The sequence below is a fragment of the Podarcis muralis genome, chromosome 2, assembly GCF_964188315.1.
Source record: "Podarcis muralis chromosome 2, rPodMur119.hap1.1, whole genome shotgun sequence".
NCBI classification, from domain to species: Eukaryota; Metazoa; Chordata; class Lepidosauria; order Squamata; family Lacertidae; genus Podarcis; species Podarcis muralis.
In genome coordinates, this window is record NC_135656.1 from 28,978,036 (window position 1) to 29,003,961 (window position 25,926).

General features: G+C 48.2%; 2 protein-coding genes across 10 annotated transcripts in view; one reads left to right on the top strand and one right to left on the bottom strand.

Moving 5' to 3' along the window:
* AATK (apoptosis associated tyrosine kinase) overlaps positions 1-13,936 on the top strand; it is a 109,768-nt gene extending 95,832 nt beyond the window's left edge. For 5 of the 7 annotated variants that reach the window (XM_028714647.2, XM_028714613.2, XM_028714639.2 and 2 more), the window contains 4 exons: positions 436-3,394; positions 3,943-4,105; positions 4,789-5,022; positions 5,565-13,936. In XM_028714647.2, coding sequence (XP_028570480.2) covers positions 436-3,394; positions 3,943-4,105; positions 4,789-5,022; positions 5,565-5,596 — 3,388 coding nt within the window. In that variant the 3' untranslated portion in view covers positions 5,597-13,936. The remainder of the gene's footprint in view (positions 1-435; positions 3,395-3,942; positions 4,106-4,788; positions 5,023-5,564) is intronic. The other 2 variants (XR_003704543.2, XM_028714629.2) reach the window with 2 other exon arrangements.
* A 1,087-nt stretch (positions 13,937-15,023) lies between these two features.
* BAIAP2 (BAR/IMD domain containing adaptor protein 2) overlaps positions 15,024-25,926 on the bottom strand; it is a 134,346-nt gene continuing 123,443 nt past the window's right edge. For all 3 annotated transcript variants that reach the window (XM_077924082.1, XM_028714668.2, XM_028714691.2), the window contains one exon: positions 15,024-18,949. In XM_077924082.1, the coding sequence (XP_077780208.1) occupies positions 18,880-18,949 (70 nt within the window). In that variant the 3' untranslated portion in view covers positions 15,024-18,879. The remainder of the gene's footprint in view (positions 18,950-25,926) is intronic.

Below are 25,926 nucleotides of genomic sequence, written 5' to 3' on the forward strand. Positions count from 1 at the left end.
CCCACAAGCCAGTGGGCACTCTCTAACATAGTTCTAGCACCTCTCAGGTGGGCGCCCAAGGGAGGCATTCATGGTGACTATTTCTAGAAACATAGTACTGATTACGTCCTTATTTCAGGCATTGTGATATATCAGTACATCACAGTGTTTAGCTGGGGATATATCACAACGTTGAAAGCCAGACATTTCTCAGCCCTAGCGCAAGGTTAGCCACAACTGATCTAAAAGGGTGGTTTTAGGGGCGTGCAGAAGAGAAAGAAGGGTTTCACTAGGGAATTGGGGTAGCAAGGAGCATGTTGCCAAGTAGGTTGCTGGCAAGGAGCAGATTGTAGATGGAGGAAGGCTGGCTCTGCGAATGACGCAATTGCTGAGCGTTGTCCCCAGAGCGAAGGAGCAACCGAGTCTCACCTCTCCTCTGCTCTTCCCTATGCGCAGGTACGAAGTGATGCAGTTTTGCTGGCTGCAGCCAGAGCAGCGCCCCACTGCTGAGGAGGTGCACCTCCTGCTCTCGTACCTGTGCGCCAAGGGTGCGTCGGAGGCTGAGGAGGAGTTTGAGCGGCGCTGGAACTCCATGAAGCCTGGCGGCGGTGGTGGTGGAGGAGGCGGCTCGGGCTCGGGCTCCAGCCACGTGGGCGTTGAGCTCTCGTCCTTCCCCCTCCTGGAGCATTTCTCCAACGATGGCGACGACGTCCTGACCGTCATGGAGACGAGCCACGGCCTGAACTTTGAGTACAAGTGGGACCAAGGGAAGACTGAGCACCTGCCAGCCTCGGCCATGAGCCCTCGCGACGCCGCGCGTTACCACGAGCTCTACTATGCCGCCAGCGGCAGCAGCGGCGGAAGAGGGGACGGCAGGCACCTCAGCCTGGGGGTCTCGCCCTCCTGCTACGAGTGCAAAGTGCAGGGCTGCCCTGGCCTGCACACGCCAGGTGTGGTGCCAGTGCTGAGCGCTCACAGCCCCTCCCTGAACAGCGAGTACTACATCCGCATTGAGGAGGCGGCTTCCGAGGGCAGCGGGACGGACCTCGACTACACCATGTGCTCCTACAGCCCGGAGTTTGGCCGCCCCTCCCACTGGCAAGCCAAGGAGGGCTGCTATGAGTCGAACAGCAGCCCCACCGTCTCGCTCACCATGGAGCCCCTTCTGGGGCATTCTGGTGCACATGGGGACAGCGGCCACTGGGAGCCCCCTGACTACTACTCCTATGGAGGGCAAGGGGACAAGGAGGCCTCGCCGTACTACGAGGCCTCCCTGAAAGACGGCCCTGAGGACTACCTGCTTGAGGAGCATGGGGCTTCCGAGTGGCCCGTGGCAGCTCCACAGAAAAGCATATTTGCTGACCCGCTTGGTGTTTCACCCTCGGTGGGCTACGCCTACAAGGAGGAGGCTGCAGTGGCAGACTCGGTCACTCTGGAACTGGGAGAGGAGGAGGAGGAGGAGGAAGAGGAGGAGGAGAACTCGTGTGGCAGCCCTGGGAGCGAAGGGGATGAGAACAACGGGTCCCCTTCCTCCAGCAAGAACTGGACGTCCAACACCTCCGCCAATAACAACAGCTGCCACCTGCTGCCGCCGTGTGAGCCACCTGCCAAAGACAGCTGGTGCTACCGCCACATGATCACTTTCCAGGGGCTCATGGCAGAGCCGCTGTGTACTGTACCCCGTGACGGCCCCACGCTAGGCATCGAGGACTTGCGAGCGGCCCTTTTGGGCGAGGAGCGGGTGGCATCATCTCACACGGGCTCCCCCTGCCCGGACACCGACTTGCCTTCAGAGGAACGAGCGTCAGCCGAGGTTGCCAGCGTAGAGATCGGCGCAGGCGATGCCACGAATCCCTTGGCTGAGAGCGGGGTGGAGTGCCTCCTGGCTGCCACCACTCCACCACCACCAGGGGACACGGATTCAGTGGCGTCAACGCTGGAACCTGTCAACAACACGGACGCAGGGGATGCCACTGTGCCAGAGGAGGAGGCACTAGGAACTGGGGAAGACCCCGTCGTGGTGGAAGAGGCCTCGGCCGAATGCTCACCCAAGGTGCCGCGAGAGATCAACGTGGACAGCGGCAAGAACACCACGACCAGTGAGCAGGACAGGACACCAGACAAGACGGTTTCCAGCGCCAGCTTCCCTGACTTGGATGAGGCCAGTGACGAGGACACGGCTGAGCTCACATCCGGGGTCTTCACTGACTTCCCAGTTGATTGTACCGAGCGGCAGGACGTCATCGTCACCCTCAAGTCCTTGCAGAAGCAGGTGGAGACCCCTGACTCGCTGGAGTCGCTGGACATCCCCTCCACCACCAGCTCCTGCGAGGCGTTCAGCCCCACAGCCTACGTGCCCTCGAGCCAGCCTAAAGCCTTAGACAGCGGCTACGACACAGAGAACTACGAGTCGCCTGAATTTGTCCTGAGGGAGCCTCACGAGCCACGGGAGCCCGAGGCCTTCACCCAGCTAGAAAAGGCACCAGACGGCCCCGAGGGCCCAGCCAAAGAGCTGAGCCTCTCCAGCTCCTTCAGCGCTGAGCTGCAGGGCTTAGATGAGAAGAACCCTTACCGTGACTCGGCCTACTTCTCTGACTACGATACCGAAGGGGGGGCTCGGGAGGACGGGGAAGGGGACAGTGATGGTTCTGAGGGGCACGAGCCAGAGCTCCCCAAGGCGGACGTTGGAGAGTTGGGGAAGGACCCCGCCCAAAATAGCTCAGGCGAGTCTCTGCCTACCTTGCTTGAGCCCATTTCCCCACAGGAAGACGGCATGGGGTGTACTTTTCCTCCAGCGGCTAGCGACCAGGGCACGGGGACAAGCCTGTCACAAGAGCTGGTAGTGAATGGAGTCACTGTTGCTGAGCTGGACTCATCCAGAGGCAAGAGCGACGAGGCTGTTGCCCTGCCCCAGGTGCCGCCCCCTGCCACCAGGTCCTTTTTCTTGTCTCCTGTGGTTGCGAGTCCAGATGTGCCGAATGGGGCTTGTGAGGGAGATGCGGGGATGGGGAGCAATGGAGTGGCAAGGGCAGCAGAGGAATCCGGGGAAGGGCAGGAACGATGCTGCCCTGGTGAGCAGCCCCACAGCAGCCCTGGGCTCTCGCTGGACCTTTCGGCGGCGCCCTCTCGGCATCCGTCTGTCCCTGCCGAGCTCGAGGAAGAGGAGGACGACACGGAGGACAGCGATGAGTCGGACGAGGAGCTGCGGTGCTACAACATCCAGGACCAGAGCGAGGAGAGCGAGGAGGAGCTGCCCGCTGTGCCCATTGTGGTGGCCGAGAGCCACAGCGCCCGCAACCTGCGCAGCCTGCTCAAGATGCCCAGCCTGCTGGTGGAGACCTTCTGCGATGACCTCGAACGCAAGAAGAAAGCCGTCTCCTTCATCGAAGATGTCACCGTCTACCTCTTTGACCAGGTGAGTTGTTTTCTGGCAGCCTGGAGTTGACAACCGGAAGAGGCCCTCAGGTATGCTTTAGCATACTCACGAATCGAAAGTCGTGTGCCTCTTTCGTAGGAAACACACATGTTTTGTGCATTCTGCAATTTCCATTCTGCAAGCAACAGAAACACCCCACGGCTATAAGCATCTGCTGATCTCTTAACTGAGTATATTTTTCATCGTTTGTTTTGAAAGGTGCTGGTTACCAACATCCCCTAATCTTGATCGTAGTCTTGCAAGTCTGGACAAAGAAACCTTCATCCTAAGCCTCAGATCTTAATTTGAACATGATTCTCAGTTGTTGTTCTTTTAAAAAAACCAGTTACATTAATATGGGAGTGACCCAAACTTTTTGCAAGGCCTGGGTTTGAGAGCGGGGGACGGGGGGGCGTTAATTATGGCAGCCACCCTGGGAGCAAATAAGGGTAGGAGGGTGTTTATTCCCTAGAGGGCAACCTGGATCCCAGAAGTTGCTCCCAAGAGACAATGAGATAATTATGCCCATTTGTATCTTCTGCGCACAGGAAAGCCCCACGAAGGAACTGGCAGAGCATCCTTTCCCGGGAGTAACAGAACCTCCTGTGGCACCACCTGTGCATAAGGACAGCAACGGTTCCCCAAGCCCAGCAGAGAGAACAGATGCACCCAGCAGTTTGTCGGAAGGGAGCACCTCTGAAGAGAGTAAGGGTAGGAAACCAGAAGGGAACTGAGCAGGGCTCGGGGGGGGGGGGGAGGCCATGATGTTTCTCCATCACGACACCTGCACAGGCTGCTTTTCTGAGCTCAGCCCATCTAGGTTTGCTCTTGGGTGCAATATTTTTGCACCGCTTCACTATGCAACGGAGTTGGGGCACCCTCCAGATGTTGTCAACTCCCAGCAGCCATTATAGCCTTTGGGCTGGGTCAGACTTGGGGATGATGGGAGCCGTAGTCGATGACAACTGGAAGGCCATGTGTCACTTGATTGGACAGATTATGGGCTGCAGATTCCAGCCTCTCTGCATTGCTCCAAGCCAGCGGTTCTCAACCTGTGGGTCCCCAGATGTTGGACTACAACTCCCATCATCCCTGAGCTCTGGCCTTGCTATCTAGGGGAGATGGGAGTTGTAGTTCAACAACATCTGGGGACCCACAAGTTGAGAAAGGCTGCTCCAAGCAGCAGCTTATGTAAAGCAACCTGCATTTGGCCACTAGAGGGGGGTGGAAATTGGTCCTGCATAGCAAGACCTTTTGGACTAGTAGGAACTTGGTGATGCAGCAATTGGCCGGGAGGCTAACAGGAAGCAGCGGAGGACAATTGGCCAAGCCGGGGTGGGGTGGGATTTTGGGCCCAGCTCCTTATCCTTCCACTGTGTGTCTTCCCTCTTCAGGTGGTGGTTTTGAGTGGGAAGATGACTTCCCCCTCATGGCAGTGAAAGCATCCGTCATGCCATCGTTGACGTCGGCGGCACCTGAGCCTGCCCTCCCCGGACTGCCACCCACACTAGTGCCAGCTCAGAAGCAGGTGCTGCCCATCCAGTTTTCACGCTTCACAGTCTCACCTGCCCCCGTGTCGAGGTTCTCCATCACACACGTCACTGACTCGGACACCGGTTCTGTAGGAGGTAAGGGGTGAGCCCAGAAGTCTCAAGAATGTCGCTCTTTTATGTCCCTGGGTCTGGAGGAAATGTCTGTCAAGCCACATGGCCTGGCCTAGATGTCACATGATCAACACCAGGAAATGGAGGAATAGTTAAACATTGAATAGGAAATGGGGGACAGTCCTGATTTCCGTGGGAATGCTGTTGAGTGATTTTATTGATGGCACTTAATTGGACCACCAGTTCATAAGAATTAATTCTACCAAGGCCATGTTTATGTGAAATAATTTCAGTATACCAAATGCACTAAAAAAACCCACCCCACATTTTGTAATGTACACAGCAATTGAATAAGTGGAAACAACAGGGATATGGTGGCATGAACTGTAAAATTGGCTTAAGTCATGGGGGCTGGGCTGGGAATTTGTCTCTCCTTTGGTTGCATTTGATGCAGTAAGAATGGATTCTGCAACTTGGAAAGCTATGCAGAGGAGAGGGGGCGTACAAGGCCTCCTTTAAGGTTGTGACGCCCCATTACTAACTCTGCCTTTCCCCCTTTTTTTTAGGAAGCAGTGAAAACAGAGGCGACAGAGAATGAGCTTAGCCATGGGCTTGATTTTGGACTTGCCCCTTACAGCATCGGTTTCTGCATCGGGGCTAAGGAGTAAGGACGGAGGCCCAGAACTTGGGTGGAGCAGAGAACTCCATGGTGGTGGTGGATACTCTTACTATATATATATTTTTCTTTTTTAAGAGGCGGATTTTATTGGACAGTTCTTGACTGCTGCTAGGCTGGAGATGCCCCACGGCGTGGCGATTTTGTGACAAGCGTGTGGATGTGAGGGTGTGTGTGTGTGTGTGTGTGTGTGAGGGTGTGTATATGTACAGATAGACATATAGACCTATAGAACCTATAGCATTTAAAGGGTAGAGCTGTGACCTCGCTAACATCGCTGCCCCCTCCACCCAAGCCATTTTGATACCCCCCTCCTCCCTCTCCAGCTCATGCCTCTTGGATGTTTCGACCCACATTGGCTTCCCAAATTGGGGCACTGCCTTGAGATCACCGCCACCTTTTCTTCCTCCTGCCTGTTCTTGTAAGCTTCTCATGTGTGCTTTCCAAGCCCAGCACGGAATAGAGAGCGGAAGCGAGAGCACATAGCCTTGCACCGTGTCATTCAGACATGCTTAAATTTGGCCCTTGAAAGCTGAGTACTCCTTCCTTCCTTCTCTCCCTTCCTTGTGACTGCAAGTCCCTTCTTGCCCCCCTCCCTCTACACCTGGCTGTGTCGGGTGTAGCCTGCTGTTCGGCTGCGCATCAAATAAGGGGAGAGGCGAGAGAATGGATGGTAGGCAAACTCAAGTGGCACGTAGGGGTGCTAGATGAGGTTAAGGTGGCAATTTCATTTGTGGGACGGGCTCAGTAGCCGTCTTCCCTTTCCCCAGGGTGTTTCTGCTGCCCCCTCCTTTCCACACGTATAGATTCTGCAACTACTGCTGGCCCCTTTACCATCTGCTCAGCTGCACCACCACTGGAGCACTTAGTGGTACAGGAGCTGTGCCTTAATGGCCTTTGGTGCATCCTTTCTCCAACCTTGCCTTGGGGAAAGCAGCCTCCCTGCCTGTTAGGAAGTCTCCCTGCCTGTTAGGAAATGGCTGCCTAAGCAGGAAAGAAAGGGGATGTGCAGGAAATGCAAGGTTAACTTAAAAAAACAAAACAAAACCCTATAAGCAGGGGGGAATTTTGTGATGCAGATGCTCACCTCTCTTACCTGCCCCCCAACACACCCGCTGTAGAGCCTTCCTATTTTCCCTGCCACAGTATTGTTTAGGTGGAGGTTTTCTGGGGTGCCAAGCTGTGTCCCGTCAACAAGTGGGTAGGCTGGGTTTGTGTCAAAATGCCAATCTTGGTCGTGTGGGGAGAGACTCCCAACTTCCCTTCGCAACTCTTAGAGGAACTTAACATACAGGAGAAGACTCCTGACGAGATGTGTAGCAAAAGCAGGTCAAACGGCTACCGGGACTATTTTTGTAAAAAAAAATTACCCTACGCTATATCACCTGCCCTAACAGAGCGGCAGATTTAAGTTATTGTTGCCAAAGAGATGTAAAGAGTTAACTTTTATCAAGGTTTCTTGGGGGTGGGGTGGGGGAAAGGATTGGAAGGAGGGAACCGGGGGAGGGGGGGAAAGAGCATCGTGGTTGCTTTCTTTTGTTTTTGGTTTAAATCTTTTATCAGTTTAAACTTTAGGATAATTGTGCAATTTGGATTTGGGGCGGGGGAGAAGTAATGAGGGGGTCTACACTCGGGGGTTGTGGCCTTTTGGGGCTATAGACCAAACACAGATACTGGAAATCAAGGGTGCAGGTAGCAGCTGCTAACAACCGTATTTGTGGACCATTTCCAAACAGGGGCTAGAGGACAACCATGGCCACAGGAGCCCGAGACAGCAGCAAAACATTCTTTTCTTAAGAGGCCTTTTTGTTCTTTCACATCTCTGGCTGTTTCTCTTGACATCAGGGCCGATGACTCTTCTCTTCTTTTTAGTTCCACAAAGGGCATAATGCACTTCTAAGAGCAGAAGGAGAGCACTTGCGGGTTCAGGCAGTGGCCCATCTAGTCCAACATCCTGTTCTCACAGTGGCCAACTAGACGCTGGTGGGAAACCTACAGGGCAGGGCATGAATACAGCAGTACTCTCCTCACTTGGGATTCCCCACTGCATCTGATGGTGGAGTCAGGGCATAGCCATGGTGGCTAGTAGCCACCGATAACCCTGACCTCCATGAATTTATCTCATCTTCTTTTAAAGCCAACCAGATTTGTGGCTGTCACTGCCTCTTGTGGGAGCAAGTGCCATAGTCTTTAACGCTGCTGTGTGACGTAGTGCTTCTTTTTGTCTGTTCCGAATCTTGCAAAATTCAGCTTTGTTCTCGAATTCTAGTATTATCAGAGGGTAATACTACTCTCTCCATCTGCTTTCTTCACACCATGCATAATTTTATGTACCTCTTCTATTATATATCCTAGAATTGTAGACTTGGAAGGGACCTTCGGGATCATCTAGTCTAAGCCCTCGCAATGCAGGAATATGCAGCTGCCCCATACGGGGATCGAACCTGCGACCTTGGCATTATCACCACCATGCTGTAACCAGCTGAGCTACCCAAGCTGATCTAATATCTCACCTCTTGTTCATTCCCCACCCCCATACTTAAGCATTAATTTATTTACACGCACAATGCCCCCACCGTTCATCTTACCGGATGAACAGAGGTGGGGGTGGCTTTAAGATCCTCCTTCTTCTCATCTTCTTCCAAGCTACTCCCCACACACCAATTTTAGCCAGCTGGGAATCAGTGAAGCTGCATTCCTAAGCACAGTTATAAACTTCAGTGGAACATTTTAAGTGAGTAATGTTTAAGAGTCCTGCTGGTGGTTTCTTGATTCTTCACATCCTGGGCACCAGCCAGGACACCAAGAAGTGTGTTTGAAGCAATAGTTTTGTCTCTCCCTGCCCTCCCTCCCCTGGAAGCCAGAATATTGTTATGTGCATGGCATTCCTTGCTGGGAACTGTTGCTTCCTTGGTCTGCTAGGCATGGAAAGTTAGCCATGCTCTGTTCACAGCCTCCTTGTATGCTGAGGTCAAATACACATATTTAGTCCCTCTCCTACTGCAGACCAGCATATACACGATGCCTGCAGTTATCTCCTTGCTGTATAGTCCCTAAACACAAATGGATAGCCCTGGAGTTCGGAAGTAGCAGTGCTCTTGTCTGGCTTTTCTTGACTAAAGTTTGCATTATGCCTGGGTAGGTGACAGAGATAGTATTGCTGTTGACTCAATTCCCTCTCCTTGTGGCAGCCAGAAAACTGTTGCTCAAGCTTGTTCTCCTGGTCAGGGCTGCCAGACTTCAGGGCATTCACCGTCAGGTGTTTGTGGTTTGATCTTGCTCGAACAGCTGAATCTGTGATGCCACCCACACTTCTGGCCAGTGTGGCCAACTGGGAAGAGAACTCCAAAGGAAATCATGGACTGGAGGAGGAGCCAGCAAATAAGCAGTTCTAGCATTGATGCCGGGATATACCAGAGCAGGGGCAGCAGGTCTGACCCAGGAAGAACTGCAAAGACCACAGCACATTTTCTTTCCTGGCCAGTTTCATTTGGCTGCTGCAACTCATTCCCCCAGTGAGTTGCACTCCATGCACACCAGCACATGCCTATTCCCAGGAGCCAGAGAGGACAGAGTGCAAGAGGGATTTCTGCAACTTCTGTTTTCTGCATTTTGCTTTGCTACATCAGCCACACACAAGTGCCACCTACAGACAAGAGCTACCCTTTCTTATTGAGCAGAATGAGGTACTGCTTCCAGTGGCTAAAAGGGGAAAGCCAAAATGGGAACCTCAAGGCTGGGGGGAAAGGGCCTCTCTCCCACCCTGCAAAAAAGAAAGAGTGGTTTGTTAGCTGTTAACCTCTCCAACCAGAACATTGCAGCTTCAAGAATCCAAGTCCGGGCAAATCCTTCTGAATGAATGATTTCCAAAGCTGTAAAATGGCTTCTGTCCCATGGCTTTGGGCGGATATTTATGCAAGATGTCCAGCTGTCTCCATATCAGAACGACCGTGTTCCCAGTAAGTAGCAACCACTTTGGATATGGTCCATCCTGGCACAAGTGCAGCTGTGAGCAGCTGGTGGGATTGCCATAGGGGCTCAGTGGAACTCTCTCTCTTCCCCCTCGTTGCTGCATCACAGCACACTAGCCATTAACTAGAACAGGAGGAATCCAGGGCACTTCACAATCCAGGAATTTGCACTAGAATTTGCTTGACAATGCAACAGAATTCCAGGTTGGACCCTGTGTCAGAGAAGGAAGGTTTGATGCAGAAACAGAAGCGGCTCTTACCTCTGCAGTTCATGTGCATCTTGGAGGGGAACAGGAGGAGAGCTCTGTTAGGCTCTGTGGCAACCTCTCTGCATGTGCACAGCTGTGCACAGGGATCATGCCCTTCCCAGTTGCTCTTCATTTGGGAATGGAAGGAAGACAACTGAGAACCATGTATAAGCTGTTCTGCTGGGTAGAGACACGAAGCCACTCGGGTGAAAGGGGGCGGGGTGTACTTCTTGCCACACACTACGGCCAGGATTCCACTCTCTACCCAATAGTTACTTGGGCAAAAAAAGAGAGAAGCAGGGAATGCCATGAACACTAGTAATGTGCCCACAACTACTGATGGCCCAAGGGTTTTGGCCTCTGTGGTTCCAGTCAATTCATTGTGGGTATAATTTGAGGTGGACCACGCACAAATTGCTCCAGTATCTTATCACCACCTGCAAGCACTCCTGCTACAGTTTTACCAGCAGAGCTGGAAGCAACTAACTGCCACCTTGCAAGATGTGTGGGAAGAACAGAAGAACTGTCATTGGTTACCCCTACATCTTAATTTCTTTCTGGCTCAGGAATTCTCTGGAGCTGTAGCCAACTGCAAGTGGGCAAAGTGGAGAAAGCCTGCTTTCTTACAGTGCCAGCTGCTTTGGGTTGCGAAGCATACATTTCTAGCACCTGTGCCAACATATATTGGTGGCTAGGAGCCAGGCTGTGCTGTAGCCCACTGTGCTATTTGCACCATTATAAAGTCAGGTTTGCTACAAAGCCAGCAGTGTTGGGTTTCTGCATTTGGATTAGTGATGCTTCCACACTATTGCGTTTATTCTGGAATGGCCATTCTTCGTCCACTCACTTTTTACAGGGCAATCACAGGACATTGCAATCAAATCATTCCCCTCCCCTCTTCTGCTTTTCACTATGTTTCTATGATTTTGCTTTGGGAGAATCTGATGTAAGAAGAAATGGAACAGCAGCACAGGGTTAAGCCACCTTGGTGCTGCCCTTATGTTCCTCACTCCCTCCTCCTCAGAGATCTTATGACAGGTGCAGTGGGGCTCCCAGCAACTGAACCCTATTGCTGTACCTCTTCAACTGGGGCACTTTTTCATTATTACCTTTTCAGCCGGTGCCATTTGAGCAACGTACATTTAAAAACAACAACAAAGCGTTCGAATGCCTTTTCACATTAAAATAAAATATTTGAGCAACAGCGCTTCAGTGAAAAGAGCATTTTAGCCCAAATTTAAATGTTGGTGATAAAATTAAATACCGTTGAAGGGGTTCATTAGCTTCACTGCTAGCCGCCCACCCACATGGCTATGTTAAGCTCATTGTTGTGAACAGAACATGGCAGGATGTAGATGCACACATAGAACACAGCACCAGCTGAATTGGGGGAAAGCCTGTTGCAGTTGTGCATGTAGCAAAAAGGTAATGACTGGGTAGCACTAATAGCCCGCAGTCTGAAAGCACCCTTAGCTGTGCGGTCCTATCTATGCATGTCTACTCAGGGTAAGTCCCACTGAGTTCAGTAGGACTTACTCCCAGGTAAGTGTGTAAAGGATTGCTGCTTAAGAGTACATTATTTATCATGTGGCCTCTTATAGCATCAGGAATAACCAACATTTGTTTTTATTTAAACAGCTATCCTTCCATCCCTTGCGGCTTTTGAAGCCCCATCCATTCATACCACATGCAGGGAAGGCAAGTAGGTTGTTGCCAAATGCAGGATTCTCCCTGGCACCATGGGAATGTGAGTTAAGTCTACTAACCATCCATCTGCGCTGGTGCGTCTTTTCAAATTGCCCTCGCCATACCCTGGTGAGTACAACCAGGGCTTTGTCTGTACTGCCATTCAGTGGAAAATGTGTTTTGTTTTTTTTTGTTCTTAAGGCCACAGAATACAATACTTGCTGCAGAATGTGGTTTCATAAGAACCTCTTCTTTCACTTGGAAAGAAAAGCAAGTTTCTCGCCATTATGATTGCAAGGATAAGCTTGAACAAACCTCAGAAGCTGGAGAGGTTACTGGTTCCCTGGTGAGGTTTAGCTGTTGTTGTTGTTGCTGCTGCTGCCACAAGGCTTCAATAACCCCTTTCCTTGCCATGAAAGGGCAGGGAAGCAGAATACAGGGAGCATCAGGGAGATCTTGCAAATTCGCTTGATATATGTAATATATAGTCTATGTAGTTTGTCATACACAGCCCTCTTTCTATCAGTTTAGGGTGGAAGTTGAACGGTCCAGCTTACCATGAGGCTTGAGTTTCATTTTGGGCTTTATTTGCTTCCCAACCTTATTGTTTCCTGGCCTCGGTTTTCCCCGTCTGTAAGTGTTTGAGGCCGGTCCCAGCAGGGCTAATAGTTGGCAAACCAGGCTTACTATGTAAGCTGTAGAGGCAGCTAAGGGTGACTCCCAGGGCTCCAAGCAACATTTGCTCCGAAGATCATCCACGGCCAATAGTGAGACAACACACACTTCTTACCATGTTCCTACAAGGGCACCTTGCATTTTATTTATTTAAATTCCATTTAAATTGTTAAAAACACCTCTAAGCTGTTTACATAAAATACAAAATGTTATGTTAAAAGTTACGATCGGTAAAAGTCAGGAATAAGAAGAAAGCATTACCAGAAGTGGAGGGGAAAGGTACCATTTCCAGTGTTCGGGGTTTCTATGCTTATGCCACTCTATAGGATCAGCAGCAGAATAAATTATGCAAAGTAAACAAATTGTGCAAATAAGGCAAATTTGCATGATTTATATAGGATGCAGAATTTACCTTTTTTTATTTTAAAGCGTGTCGCGCATTGACTGCCTTATTGAGCAAGGAGGAGGGCGTAGCAAGAGACCTTCACCCAAGATGGTTGTACAGCAGCTTGAGCCTGCTCACGCTTTACACCAGTTTTCGTTGCCCAGCCTCCCCTTCCTCTGTAAGAAGCAGATGTGGCTCAGAACAGATTTTTTTTTTACTATAAGAGAGCAATGCTTAAGTGCCCACAGAACAAGCAGATGAGGCCATGAAACCCCTCTCCTTTTGAGGAAGTTGCCTACCACCAATGCTGGCTTTGGGCGGTGGAAATACTGCAAAACAGCATTTGCTCCAGAGCTGTGCAGCTTTTCATTTTCTAAACCCCTGAGACAGGTTAATCTAGATGCAATATCCAGAGCAAAAGTCAGTGGTAGGCATAAGATGACAAAACGACAAACCAATCCCTTGCACATGGGTGCAATATGCCTCTTATGTAATGGGAAGAGTGGCTTTCATTCCAACAGGGCTGAGTGCTGTTATTCTCCAACCGGGAGACATTTGGATTGGAGGAACAGCAGCCACAGGCAGAAATGGTACTCCTCCCAGCATTGAGGTATAAAACTCCAGGCGATTCCACAAGGGAAGGTAGGCTTTAGAGGCTGCTGAACACTACTGGCACCTCCAAGCAAGCACACTAGGCAGTGCTATTTGCATGGGCCCCATTTTCACCTGATATACTCTGTATAATTACCCCACATTTCTTTCCGTCGTAGGCAGCTGTCGGGCATGGCACGGGTGCAACTGGGCATACACAGCTTGCGGTGGTGGTATCAACATGGGCTGTTTTTGAGTGGGGTTTCTATCCATTACACTTGGGTTCCTTCCACATTCGGTGAAATGGGAGAGTGGAAGATTCACAGGCACAATGAGTTCCGTGGAGCGCAGCTTTGAGGGTGGGAGTGTTGCTAAGTGGCTACAGCGCAGTTCGGCCTCCAAGCCGCGTTCCTTTTGAACAAGAAACGCTTCAGGGTGTGTGTGGTCTATAGCATCAAAATGCATTCAGCACCTGAGAGGCTGCATGAAGACAGAGCTAGAGAGCTATGTTTTGGATTGTGCTGGTTTTTGTTTTTTTAAAAAGAAAAGAGAGAGAGAGAGGCTATTTACAGTGTATATTTTATTGATACGGGTCATAATTGCTGTATTTTTTATCAGTGCTGATTTCCATACAGCTCCCAGCATGTGTGTCAAATACCATTGGTCCAATAATAATAACACTAAAAATAAAACATTTTTAAAATAAGCCATCTTCTGCCTGCTCTCATCGTAACATCTACTATGCGTTGAAGCCAGCATAATTTATTGGGGTTTCATAGGTAAAGCCAGAGGCTGTGATAGAGGGAGGGCAGATGAGCTTACCTTGCGACAGGCACTGCTCCTTTCTCAGGAAGCAAACTCAGAGGTGCAAGAAAATCTGTACCTGCTGGATTTCTGACTCATGCTAAAGGCACAAAAATCCGGTGTTGTGCCAATACTCATGAGAGCGTCTGTTAGTCACTTTGTGTTCTAGACTTCTATACTGCTCTTGTGGATGGTGGCAAGCAAATTTAAAAACACCACTTTACAGCTGTAGTCAATCCCTACCTTAAGCCAGCAAGAGGGCTGTGTGAGTGTGAGTGAGCTCAGCAGCACATGGAGCCTTTTCAATTACTTCCTAGTGCCCTACCTGAACCTTATTTAGTAGCATAGGAGGATGGCTGGGAAGGTAGCAGAAAGGTTGAGGTTTTGCTATTGTGGGCTTGTTTGTTTTTTAAAGCAGCACCTGTGGGTCCCCAGATGTTGTTGAACTACAACTCCCATCACCCCTAGCTAGCAAGGTCAGAGCTCAGGGATTATGGGAGTCGTAGTCCAACAACATCTGAAGACCCACAGGTTGAGAACCACTGATCTAGAGCAGTGTCCCCCAACCTTGGGCCTCCAGCTGTTTTTGGACTACAATTCCCATCATCCTTGACCACTGGTCTTGCTAGCGAGGGATGATGGGAGTTGTAGTCCAAAAACAGCTGGAGGCCCAAGGTTGGGGAACACTGATCTAGAGGACACTGGCAAAGCTTGCAGAACAAAGGCCACACGTGACACAACAAATATCCACAGCTTGCTTCCTAGGCAGTGTTTTACCCCCATTTTACAGAGCACTAGTGGAAACACTTGAGTGGGGATAGTTGTGCCCTAATTAGTACAGGGGACCTTTGGGGGCTTGTTATTGATTTGCTAGCGAGGAGCAGGCTAAACCACCAGATTCCTATCAGTTTTGTACCTAGGCCTGGCCTCCTGTTAATCTGATGTTGAGTACAACCTCTTGAAGCACTACATTCATCTCATTCCCCGGTGGGGGGAGACAGGTTTGTATCCTTGTTATCTAGCTTATAGTATGAATTCTTCCAATACAAACAAGCCCACCTCTTCCTTAATTTTAATTCATGAAATAAAGGGTCAAGGACAATGGGCACAGTGTTGCGGGGTGTGTGTGTGTGTTTGAAGGAACCTGTCTCCGTCTCCTGCAGTTTAAATAAGTGTTTAATTTACAGAAATGCTAAATGCTTCACAATGCAATTGGGTTAGTCTGTAGCAGCAAGCAAGGAAGGAAAGAAGTGCTGGGCCTCCTTTGAAGACCCAACTGCTGAGAGGCCACATAGCACATTTTACCTGGAGCGTGAAATGGCTGCCACACTGCATTTCTGAAAGAGAAACAACTCCTGAGCACTAATCCCTAGGGCACGTGTGGCTACATCAGCAACGACTGGCATGCACAAGCCTTCAAGTTGGAGCAACAGAGAAGGGGTATGGGCCTTGCCCGCGGTAAGTATTCATGAAGTTCTCCTACGTAATCTTGTAGATAGGTGCTTCCACTACCCTTTTCAGTGTTCTACATGGAGCTGAAGCGTTTGGTAGCTTGTACCTTCTATTCATTTTTGCTACAAGCCAGCTGCTGACTGCTGTATTTCCTTCTGTTCTGGGTGGCGGTGGTAGTTGCTGATGTAGACAGATAAATTTGATACCACAAGCAGCTGCTCAGTGTCCCTCTTCCAGCATGAAATGTTGGCAAGTCACAGGGCACTTCTGGATCGAAACAGGCCGATTGTACGGTTGTTCCCTATTCTCAAAAACACATTAAACGTGCCCATCTCAAACACTGAGTTGCTGCATTTTAACTGGAGATTTACCGCCCTCCCTTTTGTCATGTAACACTTTGTCCCTTAGGTACATAATGCTGTTCAAAGCCTTGAATTCACATGGTGTGCCTTTGCACAGAGGGTCAGAGGGCATGATAATATTATTAACCTAGGAAACCTCGAAGTCCAGGTGCCTTTATGCTGCCCGCCTCTTGGTCACTTCTGCCAGAACTAGAGTGTAACATTACTCTGCAAACTGGGCTGCGCTCCTGCAACCATTACTACATTGGGATGGGATACTTTCTACCCTTGTTGCTGGCTTGAGACAAGTGTGAATAAAGAGCTAGAAATAAATAATAATAATAAAAAATCTGGCAAGAGTCTCGTCGTCTAAGTAGAATTTGACCTTTCTGCATAGTATGGCTCTGTGCCATTTCTCAAAATATAAAGCTCTGGCTGAGAAACCTCATCACACTCCTGTGGACAAAGCCCTGAGGTAATTATTAAGCGCAAGAGAGAAATATATTTCAGAGGGAGGAAGGTAATAGAAACAGGCAGGATATACTCAGGCACGCTGGCTGCAACAGCAGCACAGGACCTGCATGTTTACTCATAAGCAAGGAACGGCCTAGAATTGCAGCTGTCGGCCAAGGTCGGCATTTGCCAGATTATCCGTCCCAAACAGGAACAAACAATAATTGGTCTGTACTTAAAATACATTATCTCTGTACAAAAATAAAGGTGTTGAGACATGTATGGAAGCACATCATGAGCATCAGTAAAAAATGCAAGCGATGATGCCTTTCCATGTAGAATACTAGCGAGATCTCAGCCCCTCTAAATATGAGGCTGGCACCGCGGATGCATTTTATTTATTTCATTTTATTTATTTGTTTTAGACTCTAGACTCTGTGCCCTCACTTTATATTAATCATCAAACCTTCTCAATTTGCATGTGTGTTTTATCTGAGAACCAAATGACGCAAGGCAGCTCTGTGGTTCTTCAACTTGAATCCACATGTGGCTGCTCTCTTTCCCCTAATGCTTATTATTATTATTATTATTATTATTATTATTATTAATTTATTTATTTACTGGCAGCAGTTAAGGAGATGGCCCGTTTAACCCTTCTTTGGTAAACGTTTGCCTACTCAAACACACCAAGCTCCTTTCCCATGCATGGAGGCGAGAGATACAAGGCCCATGGCTCATCTTCTCACCCACTTGCAAGAGAAACTCCCGATAGTCCTGCCTTGCCTGCCTTCCTTAGCAATCACATCACAACATGTATTTGCGTAGCTTGCCCCCAAATAACTTCTGACTGGGATTTTGTAAGAGGCGCCAAGGTGCCTGAGGTATCTCATGGTAGGTTTAGAGATGAGAGACAGCTGCCACTTCCCAGGATGGATGGCTTAATTACCTTTCATTAGAAGTCAGATTGCGGATGAACTCCAGCAAGAGGAAACTTGGCCAGAAATGATGAATGGGCATCAGAAGCCAATCCTGTGACCCCAGGAGTGATCTGCTGCTGTTAGGGGAGACAGTAGTACAGATCCCTCCTTTCCAGTTTGGAAGCACACGCTAACATCGCCCTGCTGGGATAGCCATGCAACACTGAGTGCTGTGCACTGAAGCTTTAGGGAACTTTGGTCCCTCCAGCTCGACAGCATATGCAGAAGCTTCTTATGAATACATTCTAACATTCACATTGTAAGGAGCAGCTAGCCTGTGGTTCTCCAGGGATTTCTGGACTACAAGTCCCATAATCCCTGACCACTGACCATGCTGGCTGGAGCCGAAGGGAGTACAACAAACCTAGAGGGCCACAGCTTAGCCACCCCTGTTGTTAAGGCAAATGCAAGGGCATCTTAGAAGAAAAGCAGACTATAAAGAGCCACAAAAAGAGGAACTCTGCAAGGTCCTGGTTCACTGCCCAAGAGTAATACTAATGGCATTGACCTGCAGTGCCGAACTGGGGCCAGGCTGCCTAAGCTGGCTTCTTCCTGTGGCATGGACACTGAAACACTGCGCCAGGCAGTATGTGTAGAGAAGAATTCCACTGGAAGAGGACTTCAGGGCAGAAAGAGGGGTGGGCAGGAGAGAGAGATAAGCTAGCTTTGTTAACTGTTAGGGTTCTCCCCCAGCCTAGCTAATTAGCAAGAAGTTCTATTGAGAAGGGGGCTGGTGCTCACTAAAAAGCAACTAAAAAGGCTGTTTCCCTACTTGATGCACCATAGCCATGTGCACAACCACATGAAAAATGTGGACATAACAATTTGACTATGATCAGGCACAGGATGACTGCCTTGTGAAGTTTGACCTGCCCTTTACTTCATTCCATGCTTGCAGCGATCTGGACTGGTCATGAAAATTAAAAGGATAACTAGAGGGGAGAGCTTTTGGAGTCTGGCTGTGCTAAGTTTAAGGAGAGTGGGCTACCCAGTGAAAGAGCAGCACAAGTCAGAATGAGCCAGTGAGTCTTCCATCTATATAATGTGCTGCTCTGGCTGTAGAGCTGTGCAATACAGACTTGCAGCTGCTAGCAGCCGCTGTCTGGTGACACCGGGCAGTGCTCAAGTTTTTATTGACAACCACTGAAGTCCAGAGGCTCAATTTATTCAAAGCCACACGTTTGATTGTGCCAAGAGACCTCCACAAGAAATTAATTGAGAAATAAGGTAATTGCAAAACGGAATGTCTCATCCTGCTCATACTAGCTTTCCTAGCTTATTATCACCCTTAGAATGTTTTGAACATAAGTCTATAACAGAACAGACTACATGGCCTGGTTCATCGTTCTAGCTCTCCGTTCACAACAGAGACATCATGTACTCTTTGAGGTACTTATCACTCCAAAGGCCAAGGTATATCTTCTGCTCTAAAGACAAAAATTAAAAGAATGAGTGCACCAACTTCTGCTTCTCAAGCAGGAGGCTGAGATTCAGTCTAACTACAAAAATAAAGAGTTGTGGAAAGATAGACACGTGTGCTTTACAAGGACACCACAGAAATGCCACACAGGTGAAACTCAAAAAGGTGCGAGGTACCCGCCGTCGCCCAATATCCCTGGAGATCAGCTGATGAGAGGAGCGGAACGATCGTTCGTCACCGTTGGTTTGAGTTGGACATTGGCAAAAGGATTCCTGCAGAGAGAAAGCAAGGCTCAGCTTTAGTAGGAAGAACTTTAGGAATCAATTGGCCTACACCCAATGAGACAACAGGAAGAATGAGTGATGCAACAAGGACCACAAGGACGCCTGCACAGTGCACACTAGAAAACACAGTTCCTGCTGCAAAATCAAGACAGCGTCAATTCAGACAAAAATCTTTTAACTACTTGGAAGGTATCTTTGCCCTAGATGGCCAAATCTTAATGGCAAAGCATTTCAACGTTGGCATTCAACATATTTAAAATTTGGAATGGAAATTGTCGTGAAAGCGATTAGGAACAAGGACACATGGATAGACACGGGTTTGTCTTGTGCAGAAAGCAACACACACACACACACACCAGTGAGCACTTGCAACATCTCTAAAGTGAAAGCTCCCCTAAGTTGCGTAAGAAAAGATGTTTCGAGAGTTTAGGATATAAAAAGAGCCTGTCTGCTGGCCATCGCCACATCTTGCGCTAGAGAATTCCCTAGTTTTAACTATGTGCTGGGTGAAGTAGTACATGATATGGTTGCTGTGGGGATTCCACACAAAAAGAATCCCTCTCCTGATGGTAAATCATCATTGCCTGACCCATAACATACAAGAGTAATTACCATATGGACTCGGACCACGGCGTTGGGTCATTATACTCTTTGTTCACGTTCACAATATGTTTGCTTCAGCCAATGTGGTCATTACTTGTACATGTTGCAGCCCCAATTACTTCGTTGTTGGCATTTCCATGGCAATTGTAACAAGCTCTGGCAGGAAAAATGCAAGCTGCCAACAGTTCATAGAACAGAGATGGCCAAGAAAAATACTACGAGCCCCTTCAAGATTCAAGCTGGAGAGTCCCAGTGATTAAAATATTAAAAGAACACCAATTCCCCCCCCCCCCCAAAAAAAAAGAATTGCTGGACTCTTCCACAACTGTTTCTGCACAATTCAAAGCGTTGGTGCTGACCTTTAAAGCCCTAAATGGCCTCGGTCCAGTATATCTGAAGGAGCGTCTCCTCCATCGTTCTGCCCGGACGCTGAGGTCCAGTTCCGAGGGCCTTCTGGTGGTTCCCTCACTGCGAGAGGCCAAGTTACAGGGAACCAGGTAGAGGGCCTTCTCGGTAGTGTCGCCCGCCCTGTGGAACGCCCTCCCATCAGATGTCAAAGCGATAAACAACTACCTGACATTCAGAAGACATCTGAAGGCAGCCCTGTTCAGGGAAGTTTTAAATATGTGACATTTTTGTGTATTTTTCATCTTTGCTGGAAGCCGCCCAGAGTGGCTGGGGAAACCCAGCCAGATGGGCGGGGTACAAATAATAAATTATTATTATTATGATGTTCAGGCATGAGTGCCAGTCTTCTTGTGGCCAATAAGGCACTATCCAAGAGATATCATCAAGCTTGGGGGAAGCTCAAACTATTTAGGGGGGGAAATTGCTTAAGGTGGAAACATCCCAACGAGGACCAAGTATGCTCACTGATCACAAAAGGCTGGCAGTTGCAGTGGAGCAAACAGAAAACCACATGGGGAGGGGGAATGGAACAGGCCACGGCTGACAGACTGGAACCCTGAACAGGAGTCCTCCCCCCGGCACCATTTCATTGCAAGTCCTGTTTGTTCTTCCACAAATCCAAGCCACCTGTAAACAGAATGGCCATTTTAAGTACCGTATTTTTCACTCTATAAGATGCACCAGACCACAAGACGCACCTATTTTTGGAGGAGGAAAACAAGTAAATAATAATTCTAAGTCTCAGAAGCCAGAACAGCAAGAGGGATCACTACGCAGTGAAAGCAGCAATCCCTCTTGCTGTTCTGGCTTCTGGGATAGCTGCGCAGCCTGCATTCGCTCCATAAGACGCACACACATCTCCCCTTACTTTTTAGGAGGGGAAAAGTGAGTCTTATAGAGCAAAAAATACGGTATGCCTTTTTGCAATTAAGGGGGCATGACTATCCGTCGCTCAGTTTGGGCAAGGTTAGGCGGCCTGCCGGCATAGATCTGCCTGCAGACAGAAAGGTCTACACCCATATGACCGGGTTTTTTTCCACCGTCCAAACTGTATTGGAGGAATTTGCTCCAGGACTGAATCACTGCTTTCTAGGTTCTCCCGAGCAACTGGACTATTTTCAGATTATGCTGCTCTTACTTCTCCCTCCGCACCCGTGCCTCCCTCCTGCAAGCAAAAAGTCACATTTTGTTGATATTTACGCCACACCCACGTTGCAGAGCATTGCTTCCTCCAGAACATCTTGCATCTATTCGGGGCAAGCTGCTGCTCTCCAAATACTTGCTAACACATAACTATTGTGAGCTTGCCACACTCTCAGGTGCAGGCTGCTCCGCCACAGACAAATCTAGAGCCTGACTTAAGGTCGCCGGGTGGGTGTGAGGGAGGCCTTTCCAGCCAATAGCTAACTGCATTCCTGAACTATCTTGGCACAGAGAGATCTGAGGGGGCGTTGCTTCAGCTGCTCACCAACAGGCAACAATTTGCGGAGCATGGCTCTGCAGCATAGAAATGGTGCTTGAAATTTCTCCAAACTGGCTGGGTTTTGAGCCAGGAAGAACAAATTTCAGATCCTGCAGCCTTCCCTCTGAAGACGGCAGTCTTTAAGACATAACATCCCATGTAAGACGTTGGCAGCACACAACATTCACACACAAAAACGATCAACTCCCTTTTATCGAAGTAACGCCTTTTTGCTCCAGAGTTCGTGCAGTGTCTTCTTGTCCCTCCCCATCCAGTGTGGTCTCAACATACAGGCAGGTGGAATACGCTTGAAAATGAGTGCTTATTTACACTTGCCATTTCTGTGTCGCTGCTTGGGATTGAAGGGCTGTTTCTTGCAGTTTCAGGTGATGGAGCATTGTTGGAAATCACTCCCCAGACCTGAACGGGGAGCCATTAATACATAGCTTCCCACTTCCAAGAAAATCAATGGCACTGCCAAAGTGCCCTCGGGTGATTCCTCGTAGGGGAAGTAAATAAAATCAATCCATGCTGCTACCACTGTTGCAAGGGTCTGAGAAACGAGGACGCTCATTTAGTCTTAACACTTACCATACTTAGCCGAGAGCCGTTTGCCTGCTCTTGACCTATTTCCTTTGCCATAGAAATATGAAATACCATTTCTACACGGTTAAGGTTACAACTGCAAGGCAAAAAAGGCTGACTGAAAGCAATTATTGCTGAGCAGATCAAGTTATGGCCACATGTTGAAAGGAAACAGGTGGCACAAAACTGGCCAGATGTTAAGACCACATTGCCTGCTATCTCTAAAAGGAGAAATAAAGCAAAATACAGACTGGTGCTTATTGTAATAGGCAGGCAATTTCTTCAAGGTGAGGGGGAACCATTCTTTTGCCTAGTTCTGTTGGTGAATTTTGAATCGCCAATGCCTGTATTTGTCTAATTTTTATCTCTCTCTCACACCCAGTCCTCTGTTGTTGTCACAACTGTCCTAAAGAGGCAGCCCGTATTTTTGTGCCATGATTTCCCCACGGTATTACTGCACTATAAACATACAGGTAGATACAACGCCAACGTACATTATATTCCAGGTTCAGAATGCGTCAAGGCAAAGGGTAGAACACCTGGCCCTCCAGATGTTGTTAAACTACAACTCCCATCATGCCTGACTACTGGCCATGGTGGCTGGAGGCAACAGGAGTTCGGAGTCCAGCAACATCTGGGTTAGCCACCCCTTCTCAATATATAGATAGGCAGAATTCTCCTTCACAAGAACCTATTGGGTTATGAACCATTTCTACCTTGAATGCATTTACATTCCTTTGAGCTTCAAAGTTTACAATTCTCAGTGACTGTCATGTCCACGTTGCAGGCAAAAGTCAGAATGCTGCAACTTCTGCGAAGGCCACGTTTGAAGGCTAGCGCTGGGCCCTAGCTTGCCATCAGACTTAAAAAAACACTGTTCCCTCTTCTTCCCAATGTTAAGAGTGCTCTGAGAGATATGTCATTGTCACAATGGTAGGGTGAACTCTCCCAAGGGTTTGAGGACACAGACATTTTGCAAGTATGAATGCTCAAATTAGCGCACCCAAACCAGATCAGCTTTGAACCACCTGTTAAATGAGATGCAAGATAGAATTCTGCTTTTTTGCAAAGTCTGTCACAGCAGACAGAGAGAAAGTGTGTTGCATCAAAAGAGCAAGTGGGAGAAAGGGCAGATTGTGAAGAAAAAGAAGGCCTTAAGCACCCATGTGTGATGCACAATTCCCACAAAAAAGAGCTGAGCATCCCCACAGCATGCACAAAACCAATATATAACATACTTGAGATACCAGCATTACCAGCTGGCTCATGTACAGCTGATTCAAGGAGAGCACGCTGAGAAAAGAGAGGAACCTGTCCTATTTTATGGAGAACTAATTGCCTTGTGGTTTAAAATTAAAGGCATGCTTCAAAAACTAACAAGTATTTTGCTTTTAAAAAGAGAGGACTGGGCAATTGTTTCATAAAGGGGGAACTGGCATGTATGGCAATGGCTTAATCTTATCTAGAATTACAAACCAGTAGCCAATATTGTGGGTGGCGCTGTGGTCTAAACCACTCAGCCTCTTGGGCTTGCCGATCAGAAGGTTGGCGGTTCGAATCCCTGCGACAGGGTGAGCTCCTGTTGCTCGGTCCCTGCTCCTGCCAACCTAGCAGTTCGAAAGCACATCAAAGTGCAAGTAGATAAATAGCTACTGCTCCAGCGGGAAGGTAAATGGTGTTTCCGTGCGCTGCTCTGGTTCGCCAGAAGCGGCTTAGTCATGCTGGCCACATGACTCGGAAGCTGTACGCCGGCTCCCTCGGCCAGTAAAGCGAGATGAGCGCCGCAACCCCAGAGTCAGCCACGACTGGACCTAACAGTCAGGGGTCCCTTTACCTTTTAGCCAATACTGCACCAGGGGTTTAAACTCATGCTTGACCAACACTTCTTAGAAGGGCCTTGGACAGAGAAATGAGCTTTGTTTCCCAAAGAGATAATAATAGTGACCTTTTTCAATGTTATTGTCCAAATGAATGAGGAGTGTAAAATAATGTTATCCACTCACAGTACCAGATTATTAATAAATAATAATGGTAACAGATGGTCTTGCCCTAACAGAATATTCTCAAGAGTATATTCTGGAGATACCGTTAGCACAACATCAAGATTAGGTTTTGATGCTCACACAGCAAAACACCAGTTTAGGGCACTTGTGATTCTCAAAAAAGGCAACTGCAGTTCCAAATGGGAATCTAATGGCTTTAGCGACTTCCACAAGTTTCTAGTGTATAGGAAGACCTAGAAACCAGAATCACTGAAGAGAGAAGGCATTTCTTAGGCAGGTCTGGATTAAGACCTTTAGAGGCTCTAAGTACTTAAAAGATTTTGGTGTCCCCACATATATCTAATTCAAAATATAAACAATAATAAAAACACAGGTTTATTTTAATGGTTCCACAGGTATTTTGATAGAGCAAGACTTGTTCTCTATTGCTCCAGGGTACCGGGATAAAATCCAATGGTTAGAAATTAGAGGAAAAACAGATTTTGGCTAATCATTAGAAGAAACTTGCTAACAGCAGAAGCTGTTCAACAGAACAGATTGTATTGCTGAAGGTATTTAACCAGAGACGCTGTAACTGAACCCTGCATTGCAGATCTTGAACACAGCAGAGTTTATACTGAACGACCTCATGGGTCCCTTCCATTGTATCCTGTCATCACACCTAAGTACAAAAAGCTAAGGCAGCAGCCCCAAACCCCAGTCCAAAAAAGAGGGGGGGGGGGACTATGCACCCTAATGCAGGTATGGATAGGAGTGCCACCCTTCTTCCGGAGCAAAGCACCTCTTTGCAGCCAGAGCTGATTATTTAAAAAGGTCTGCTCAGTTCACAGTAGCAAAGATTAATTATCCTATTTTTAAAGCACAGGCAATTAATATTCCCAACTTAATTAATGCAGAGGCTAAGATCATTTTTCTCCCAGGGGATGCTAAAATAGATTCTTGAAGCTGAAAGGAACTTAAACAGGAGGAGAAAGTATTGAAGATTGTTCACACTGTGACTCATCAAAGAATAGTTAACTATTTTTGTAATGGCAAACGAGAAAAGGAGGGGTAAGCTCCAAGAGCCTGATAGAAGCAGCATAAAGACTTCCTTGAATTTCTGAGGTTCAGTGCAGAGTTGGGGTGGCAGGGAGAGCAGAAACTAGATCTATTTTATCACCACCATACTTCTTCCCTGGCTCTGAGATTACTTCCTTTGTTCCACTCTGTTGGATCAACATACCTGGCTTGGCTAATGTAACCCAGATCAACATGTTCAACAACACAGTTAGGACTTGAATTCTAGTGCGGAGTATAAACCCAAGTGTATATACATATATTGGTGTAGGAATCACAGGGCAAAAACAAAGAGATCACTGAAAACATGAGCAGCTGTGCAGAAAACATTACTTAATTCTTTGTCAGTATGTCCTTACATGTATGGGGACCCTCTGTGCATACAGGATATACCAAATGATTTCAAGTGTTGGGACAGCAACTCAATATTCATTTCCATACACACATTTCCCAGCATGCACATGGAGTTGCTGTAACCCATAAGTCAATGGAAAGACATTGCTGGTGCAGGGCTCTTTTTGTTCATGAATGTCCATACCCTGCACTTTTGGACTGGATCTCCTGTGTTCCAGGAAAGAGCCCTGGCAGGAAGACAGGAAACCAAACAAGAGAGTGGGTCCATCACATTAAAGGGGTAAGAAAGCCAGTGGCCCCAAGGTCCAGTGAATTTAGCAGATTGTCACTACGGCTGTGCAAAAAGCTTCCTAATAATAAGCTAGAAACCAGATAGAGACCCCAGAGCTGCCCAGATTTAGATGCACCCAATGAAAAATTCAACCCTAGGAGTGATGTAGCAGAAAAGAAAAGGGTGGGGAGGATTGAGCATGGAGGTTTGGGGTAGGCATTAT